Raw genomic sequence first — 9790 nt, forward strand, 5'->3', positions numbered from 1 at the left:
GAGGTTCTGAAGAACCTTTGTTTTAAGTACTTTGTAGTATGATGATAATTAGATGGCTGTTGCTAAAACCATGTACAGTAAGGACTCCTATAGGAAAAACTTCTAATAAAATGAAAAATACCAAAGTACATAGGGAGACATATTTCAGTTACCTAATTCATAGCATCCCAGCTGGAAAAAGCAGTATGTGGACTTACCAGCCCCAGGCACTTCACAAATGGACATATTAGGATGCTGATAATTCCAGCTAAAACTATTGTGCTAAAGAACTGGGAGCTTTTTCTTTCCTGCTCTGGGGTGCAATCTCAGTATAACAGAGCCTTGTCCAACAAGCTCAGCACCAACACCACAAACACAGTAGACGGCTGACCAACTGAGGACTGACAGCAAAATAAATGAAGGACTAAGGTGTCTTTACCTATGGTTTGTATACGCTTCACTACATAGGATTAAAAATACAGTTTTCTTAAAAATAATTGTAGCTGGCATGTGAACAAAATCCCCAGTCAAAAGTTTTGTCCATGTTTCTATTAAACCTTTCTTTCCAGCTGTTCCTAATTTCTCCAGAGTTCAGATCTGTAAAATTCACTTTCTCCTGTGAAGTCCAGGAAGAAGAAAGAGTCTTTCTGAGGGTTTAAAAGAAAAGATTGCAGCAGTTGCCGGAGGATGAGAGGCATTACCTACTCTTCCAAAAAGACTCTTTGTAAAAAATTGAGGCTGTCTTGAACAGTCTGTCTGTTAAAATGGTGAGAGTTGAGTTACAAATTCAAAAGAGAAGTAGTTTTCATAAGCCTTCACTTAATAGTGTGAAACTTTTTTCCTGTTTTCTTTTTTAAAAAAAAAACTGTGAACTTTCATGCCAGAAGCCATTTCTCCATATGTTAGGAGCCTTTAAATTTATGATACATCCTTCAGTTCGAAAATACCGCACACCGTTTTACAACCTCATGCAAAGTTAAACACAGAAGTCATTTTGTTCCCTCTGGAAATTGAGTCCGTTCTAGTTATGTGTGTGTGTGTATATATATATATCTCTATCTATCAGCTACATAAGCATATGGTTATAATTGTACACAGTTCAAGATAGGAAGTGAAGAATTAATTTTCCCCAATTAAAACTGCCAGGGAACTTTAGTAGGCAGTGTACAATTACCAGAACGGATTGGAGCCAGTACTACTTTGTTATAAAGACACTGCTTGGAAGAGTCTTCCAGCACAAGGAGTGGTCACAGCCTCAGCCCAATGTCTCCTTCAAAGGAGACCCATAACCCGGCCTGGATCTTCTACTGCTTAAAACTCCAGCATCGGGTCTTCTTGTAACTCCACAGTGATGCTTAATGGGATCACTGATTGGAAAAGCTTGGGCACCTCTTGTTTCAGCAAACATGCATGCAGGTATAAAAGCCAGAGCAAAGCATTCCTTCGTGCATTGCCAGAACAAGCAAGTCAGGAATCTTTTTTTTTTTTTTCCTCATCTGATGTTGCAAAGTGGTGTGGGAGTAAGGGAACCACATTCATCGCTGTCACCTCGCCTACACTGCAGGCTCTGGCTCCAGGTAACCACACTCAAATAGAAGCTGGCAAATGCACAAAGGGTGGAGGTAAACAGGGAAACAATAGAGGGAAATTATATGCCATGGAGTCCTGCATGTAAGGAATCTGTGTTCCACACACAGTTTCCCTTTGTCTTTCCATGGCTTTATTGTAGAAAGCTGGGATGTATGCAGAAAATTCCTACATAAACAGCATTTGCTAGTAAATCCCGTAGCATTTTTAAGCGTTGATTTGAAAGAAGGTAGTTTCTTGTTGTAAATCAGGGCATTGTTTGCACATATGTTTTCTTTGCTTTACAAATGTGACAAGTCAGTCTAATCACTTCAGGTAGTTTTCTTGCCAGTAGAAACAATCATTTGTGATTGACATCAGCTTTCATAGAAAATGTGATTCATGTGGAGAGAGGGAGAAAAGAGACAAAAATAAGTAGGATTTCATAGAGGATACTTATGTGATGTTGGTAAAGAGACTGAATTTAAGAGGGAGTCCAGAGTAAATTCCAAGACTTTGCAATGCTCCCTGCATTATTTAAAGAGTTGCAGGAAACCTGTGGGTCACCCTTTAGATGTGACACAGTCTTCAGTATCTGTTACAGAGGCATTGAGGGGATCACAGAATTACAGAATATTCTGAGTTGGAAGTGACCCACAAGGATCATTCAAGTCCAACTCTTAGCCCTGCACAACACCATCCCCAAGAGTCTTACCATGTGCCTGAGAGCATTGTCCAAATGCTTCTTGAACTCTGTCAGGCTTGGTGCTGTGATCACTGCCCTGGGGACCCTGTTCCAGTGCCCAACCATGCTCTGCGTAAAGAACCTTTTCCTAATACTCAACCTAAACCTCCCCTCACACAACTTCAGGCCATTCGTCCATGTCCTGTCACTGGTCACCACAGGGAAGAGCTCAGTGCCTGCCCCTCCTCTTCCCCTCACGAGGAAGCTGTAACTGCAATCAGGTCTCCCCTCAGTCTCCTCTTCTCCAGCCTGAACAGACCAAGTGACCTCAGCAGCTCCTCTAATGGCTTCCCTTCAAGGCCCTTCGCCATCTTTGTTGCCCTCCTTTGGGCACTCCCTAATAGCCTAATGGCTTTCTCATATTGTGGCACCCAAAACTGCCTCCAGCACTCGAGGTGAGGCTGCCCCTCTGCTGTCTCTCTGCTGCAGAGCAGAGTGGGACAATCCCCTCCCTTGTTAATGGCTTTCTCATATTGTGGCACCCAAAACTTCCTCCAGCACTCGAGGTGAGGCTGCCCCTCTGCTGTCTCTCTGCTGCAGAGCAGAGTGGGACAATCCCCTCCCTTGCCTGGCTGGTGATGCTGTGCCTGATGCCCCCCAGGACACGGCTGCCCCTCCTGGCTGCCAGGGCACTGCTGGCTCATGTTCAATTTGCCGTCAACCAGGACCCCCATGTCCCTGTCCATGGGGCTGCTCTCCAACCTCTCATTCCCCAGTCTGTCCGTACATCAGGGTTGTCCTGTCCCAGGTGCAGAATCCAGCACTTTCCCTTGTTGATCTTTCCTGTTGGTGATTGCCCATCTCTAGTTTGTCAAAGTCTCTCAGCAGGGCCTCTCTGCCTTCAAGGGAGTCAAGAGCTCCTCCCAGTTTTGTATCTTCTGTGAACTTGCTCAGTGTCCCTTCCAGTCCTGCGTCCAAGTCATTTAAGAAGATGCTGAAGAGCGCAGGGCTGAGGATGGAGCCCTGTGGAACCCCACTAGTGACAGGTCACCAGTCTGACATCACCCCATTCACTGTAACCCTTTGTGCCCGACCCGTGAGCCATTTGTTCACCCACCACATGGTGTGTTGTTTATCCAGCTGTGTGCTGGACAGTTTGTCCAGAAGGATCCCATGAGAGACACTGTCAAAAGCTTTACTGAAATCCAGAAAGGCTACATCAACTGGCTTCCCTTGGTCAGCTGGGTGGGTTACCTTATCATACAAGGAAATCAGGTTTGATAAGCAGGACTTTCCCCTCATGAAGCCACGCCGGCTGTGACCGATGGCTGTGTTGTCCACCAGGTGTTTTTGAATACCTCCCAGAATAATCCTCTCCATAACTTTACTAGGCACAGAAATGAGACTGACTGGTCTGTAGTTTCTGGGGTCCACTTTCATGTCCTTGAAAACTAGGACAACATTAGCCACCTTCCAGTCAGCTAGGACCTCTCCAGATTCCCAAGACTGCTCAAAAATCATAGAGAGAGGCCTTGTGATCACATCAGCAGCTCTTTAAGTATTCTCAGATGAATCCCATCTGACCCCATAGACTTCAGGGATCCAGCTGGAGCAGCAGTTCCCACACAACTTCAGAGTCAACTGGGAGTTTATCATTCTCACAGTCATGGTCCTCCAGCTCAGGGCACTGGGACCCTCCTAGCTTGTAATTTGTATTGAAGACAGAGGTAGTTGTTTCCATTCAGAAATCAAACATATGTAGATGTTCTAACATTTTAGATATGTTTTCTTTGCAAGTTACTGATGAAGAAACACTGTTCATGTGAATAATAGAAATGACAGAATTATAGAGAAAAAAATACCAAAAACATTTAGTCAGTCCACGTGTTATTGTTAATAATATCTTTAACAATCCTATTTGCCATAATTTTGGAACAGAAGTTAATGAATAAATTTTTCCACTAAAATGTATTTTCTATTTTGAACAGCTTTGCCTGTGGATAAGAATTATAAATTAAGACTATTTAAAATTCTGATAAATATTTTTGTTAGGATCATTCCAGTGACCTGGAGGATTTGGGGTATTTTTAATATGTCTGACATATTCACATCTGCTATAGTAAATGTAGGAAATCTAGTTCCCGTATTTAGGTAATGTACAAATTACTGTGTAGGCAAAGAAGGGAAAAGTCATTACAGAGGGATTTTTTTAAAGAAGCTATTAGTTCCTAATTGTATCGCTCATCTGAAACCATAAAGGCTTATGATGATGGGTAACTTACTGAGAGGTAGCTCAATTAAACCCATTTATTTTATCTGGAGTTCAAGGTGCTTGTTTTGGTTTTGGTAACATAGCAGCCTAAAGTATAGGCAGTATATTCAAATTCTTTTAAGGGTCTGATTTTTTTCAGAATTGTCCATTTTGATGGTAAGTTCCTGTGTAGATTTCCCTAGAACAGCATCTCTGAGCTTTTATCTAACCAGACATCACTGGTTTTACAGAGCCAAATGATTTTTATGCTGATATGTTTTTTTGGACGGCTCAAGAGACAGACCTTTAATCAAATACAAAATATGAATGTATTCAAAGCATTTTGTCTTTTATAAAATATGATCCCAGACAGCCTGGCTTGGAATCAGACACAGCAGATGGGATTTTTTTGTCTCTTTACTAAAGACGACTCTTTCTTTCCAAGTTAGATACAAAAGAAGGTGAAAAGCTATAGTAGAACTGTATTTTGTAGAGAAATTTACCCCTAGACAGCAGTTTGGCTTTAAGACTTGACGTCAGGAGGGCTTCTTTACACAAACAAAGATTCATAGGTAAGTTTTGATACAAAGAGGGCTTTCTTGGCTCCTAGGACATCTTGGGTGATTTTTGAATAAACCTTTCCAAACATTTGTGAAGTGAAGAAATCTGGTAAGGTCTAATTTTGGTCTCTTTTGCCTGTTAACGAGACAGATTCTTGACTAACAGCCTCCAGTCTTTCTGTTTGCATCCTTCAAAAACCTTTGCAGCCATGATTCATATTAGGTACAAGGACACCCACTTATGAGTCAGAACCAGCCAGAGAATATCCCACTGCTAAGGTTGACAGGCCAGCTCCACATGTCAGCACTGGGAATCTAATGAACCAGGAATCTGCTCACTGCTCCCCAGAGGAAGAGTGAAGGGTGACTTTGAGCAAATGGTTACAAATGGCATGGAAGAAAACGGCCAAATCCAGAAGGTTAAAAACAACACGGAAACAGAAGATGAAAGATTATGTAGCTGTATAGTAAAATATGTAAGCTGGAAAATAAAAATTAAATCTTCCCTGTTGCTTTGATGCAGTGGGGTATGACTGGAAAATACATATGCCATGTGGTTTTTTGGTGTTTTTAGTTGTTCTCTCCTGCTTCCTTCTCAGTCTAGGGCCTTCATTTTCTTGCCTTCTACTTCCCACTTCTGCAGGTGAGAAGCAAAGATTTGGCTATGACCGGTCAGGATATGACGTGGAGGAGTCTGATGGTGGAGATGAAGATGAAAATGACAATGAGGATGATGATGAGGACAGCCAGGCTGAGTCGGTGCTATCCACAACGCCCTCGGTGACGGCCAGCCCCCAGCACCACCCCTCTCGCCACAGCCTGCAGGATGCCGCCAGCACCGACGACGACATCAGGCTTCCAGACTGCTTTACTGGGGCTCACACGGACTCCATGGATGGTCTCCCAAAAGCTCTGCTGACCAAGATGACTGTCCTTAGCACAGTGCAGTCAGTCAGCAGGACCTCCAGGTCGCCAGTAGAATCCACCCATCAGGAAGCACATGAGGACAAAGCCCAGGAGAGAGGAGTGGGTCCCTGCGGTGCCGGTGCAGCACTGACAGACATCGCTCCTGCATCTCCAGGTCGCCAGATGTCTGTGGATTACCCTGGTCCAGAAGCAGCCTTGGGCCACTCCTTAATATCAACTGCAGCTCTTACAAAGGTAGGAGTATTTAACTCCAGGGAGAGAGTGGTATTTTAAGTCCTCCTTCCAAAAAGATCTTTTTGGAGATTTTTCAGACATTAAAGTATTTGCCTTTCCCTTTATTCTTAGAATTCTTGGTGATGAGTCTTTCAGAAGAGTTAAAATTACTCAAGGCACAAATATGTAGGACTCTAGAAACAAGGATGTAGTAGAAGCATTGCTTTTCAAATTCTTTAATTTGATTGTATTCTTCCTGAATGGATTAATTTGTATAATGGTTATTTCAGCTGATGTTTGGAGCTGGTAGATTGTATTACAAATCAGAAGGAAATAACAAATATGTGGAATGAACATATGGTGGTGGTCATCAGAGGAAAGTGAGAGAATTCAGCAATCATTTCACTCTGAAATATGATGATACAATCATTGGTAATTCCAAAGGGAAATTAATCTAGTCCCAAAGTGTTTTGCCTTATCACTAAAAAAAATGGTGCAATTGCTTATCTATCCTCCAAATGTGCTTAATAGTAGAATTAGAAAGAGCACCAGATGTTCAAGGAGACTGGGAGATTGCCCTTGCACAATAACGAAAGGAGAGATGAACATGGGACTGAGACCTGAGTTCCCAGTGCTCTCAGCTTTTCTCCAAGCTGAAAGAAGATTTTAATCAGAAAAGGAGGAATTTTGCCCATGCACATGCTAGACACCCGGCTTTTCAAAGCGGTGTGCAGAAAGGTGAGATCAGTCTGTGTACAGGGCTGTGGGAGCGTTCAGTAATTTTGGCAACTGTTCTCTTTTAAAATTGTGCCCAAGAAATCACAGAGGGAAGCAGCAGGTGTTGAGCCCTTTTCTGTTCATTAAAGCGGTGGCTTTAATGGACTGTGATGGGGACAGTACAAGTCCCTTACCTAGCTGACCCTAAAGATATCTTTTGGTAGTTTTGAATTCTTACTACAGACCATGAAGGCATTCGTGCTTTTCAGAATATTGCTCAGAAAAATAAAATGCAGAATAGTTTAATTAAAGGTGTAATCAGAGCACTGCCTTCTCCATGATGAGTACAATATTTAGAAATACTACATTGTACCATATAATCATTGTGGTTGGAAAAAAATCTTGAGATCAAGTCCAAGCGTAAACCTAACTTCGCGTGCAGTTATAGAAAAAAAGTAGCAGATAATTTTCAAAAGCATAAATAGAAAAAATTTCAGTCTGTTTTAAGTACTTAGTGGCTTGGTTTTTTCTTTGAAAATTTATACTACTGGATTTATTTTTTTGCGAAGTTTAAGGTAGCAAACTGTTGACAAGGAGAAACAGTAAAAATTATTGCTGCATTGCATTGTTTGACACAGGCTCAACCGTGTTTGTAAGAACTGTGAGTTCATGTGGCAAATGGAAATTGGAGCGAGTTTGTAGTGTGACAGAGAATAAAATGATCTCTGATCACTGTATATACCTGCCATAAAATGGGTAGGGTGTTCCTATTTGGAGTTTAGGTTCCATTGTTGCCAATGGATACCAGAAGGACATTTGACTGAGTTTACTCCCTCATTAAATAGAACCACTGAAGCCTTAAGTAAATATTCACGCAATTAAAAATGTTGAACGGTGTTCATTTATATAGCTTTAATAATTGTCTACATTAATACATTTTTCAAAAAAAAGAAGGGACATAAGTAGTACAAGGCAGTAATTCCTTTCCAGATTTTCTTTTCCTTTCCCAGACCAAAAGAAGCATCAGCCTTGTGTCTCCAGTGGTTAATCTACAGTCCGTTCCTATTGTGAATGGCTGTGGATCCCAGTTCTTGCAATCAAGCCAAGGAGTCAACATAGCTCAGGAAGGCTGTTGTACGTTCCTTCGAAAGCACCCATACCAGTTTATCAGGATTTCTTGTGAGGTGTCAGTTCTGAGAAAGATGTTGGCTTCTTTCTCACACCCATCTTCTCATTTAGACAGGTCGGCACTGCATAGCCAGTTAATCATATTCTCCCTTTGCCAATACATTTTCTACCAGCAGATTTCCAAAGCATTTTTTTCTGTTTTTCAGTTTTGTGCCTGCTCTAGAGAATTTTTGAGAGTTAGGACTGTATAAACTAAGTAAGGTTGCACCAGTACGTGTGTGATGAAAATGCCTAAAACGAGAGAGAGAGATCGCAATTGCACTTTCAGACTACTCGTTCTAGGAGGTTCTAGGAAAGGAGTTGCAAGCCTTGGTCAGTAACAGGCTGTAGGAGAAGAAAAGGGAGGATAGAAATAGGATTGTAAGTCCAGGTGTGTGCACCGAATAAATCACGGTGAGCTGAGGCAGCAATAGGATGTGGATCCCACGTCTCACTCCAGTATCCAGCCGTCACCTCCACCTCTGCAGGAGCTGTAGTTGTCAGCCATCTCTTGTCACTGCGTACCCTGTCTGCCACATTAGAAGCACCTATGACAAATGTGCCATGATGCTGCCTCTGCCTGCCAGAGGCTGTAATGCCTTCAGGAGAGGAACTTGGTGCATCAAAAATGCCAGCTTATGCTTATTTAACCTTCGTGCCTGAGGCAATTTCCACATAGAACAGTTCTCCAAAGCATTCTCGCCACTTAAAGCACACATGCAAAAGATATTCAGCAATGTTTTTGAGCATTAGTGTTTGAGAGAAATTAAGCAAGGGTAATTAGGAGAAGAAAATTCAATTAGTGGGTGAGGAAGGAGTTGGAAAAAGAAAGGAAGGAAATCAGTTCATTGTTCAAGCTGAGCACTATATACTACAAACCATTTTGTTGTTGTTCTTTCTTAAAAAGGGGCATGGGAAGCACTCCCAGCTCCCTTGTGTTTTCGTGCCACTGAAGGGCAGCCGTGGCTGCCACATTAACACGCCTGTGTTGTTCTCTCCCAGAGCACGCCCTCCATCAGCTCCCCATCCTCGCCAGCAGACCACAGCATGCAGACGACAGCGCCGTCACCCTACACTGAAACACAGGAGCGGCTGCCGAGCCGAGGGCTGCACAGACTCACCTCTTCAGCCACCTGCCCCTGCACTCACAGCGGCAAGCCAAGGCTCCCTATGGCATGGTGCCGGTCGGGGGCATCCAGGTGGTCCCTGCCGGCCTGGCCACCTACTCCACCTTTGTTCCCATCCAGGCAGGGCCAGTGCAGCTCACTATCCCAGCTGTGAGCGTGATTCACAGAACTACCAGCGCCCTTGGTGAGACAGGTGGCACGGCTGCTGGCACCACCGCAAATCCCGTGGGAGTCGCCGAGGTGAACAGCGTGGTGCCATGCATTCCCATCGGCCAGGTGAGCGTGCCGGGCATTCAGGGGCTTGGCACACCCAACCTGCAGCCTCTGCCACCGCTGGGCATGGAGACAGTGAACATCCTGGGCCTGGCAAACACCAACATCGCCCCGCAGATTCGCCCTCCAGGAATTACCCTCAACGCCGTGGGCCTCCAGGTGCTGACAGCTGGTGCGGCCCCGCAGGGCACCCCCAGCCCGCAGGGACACCTTCCTGGGCTGCAGATCCTCAACATCGCCCTGCCAACCCTCATCCCCTCCGTCAGCCCCGCCAGCACCGAGGGGCACGGAGCCTCCGAGGCACCCGCCGCAGGCTCCAAAACAC

At 44.0% G+C, this 9790-nt stretch overlaps 1 protein-coding gene across 1 annotated transcript in view; it reads left to right on the top strand.

Annotated features, from left to right (window-relative positions):
* The window catches only part of HIVEP1 (human immunodeficiency virus type I enhancer binding protein 1), a 71412-nt gene that overhangs the window by 60626 nt on the left and 996 nt on the right, over nucleotides 1-9790 (top strand). Inside the window, 3 exon segments of the mRNA XM_008630925.2 lie at nucleotides 5685-6202; nucleotides 9068-9152; nucleotides 9155-9788. Coding sequence (XP_008629147.2) covers nucleotides 5685-6202; nucleotides 9068-9152; nucleotides 9155-9788 — 1237 coding nt within the window.

The sequence above is a fragment of the Corvus brachyrhynchos genome, unplaced genomic scaffold (genome assembly GCF_000691975.1).
Source record: "Corvus brachyrhynchos isolate BGI_N302 unplaced genomic scaffold, ASM69197v1 scaffold43, whole genome shotgun sequence".
Classification (NCBI taxonomy): domain Eukaryota; kingdom Metazoa; phylum Chordata; class Aves; order Passeriformes; family Corvidae; genus Corvus; species Corvus brachyrhynchos.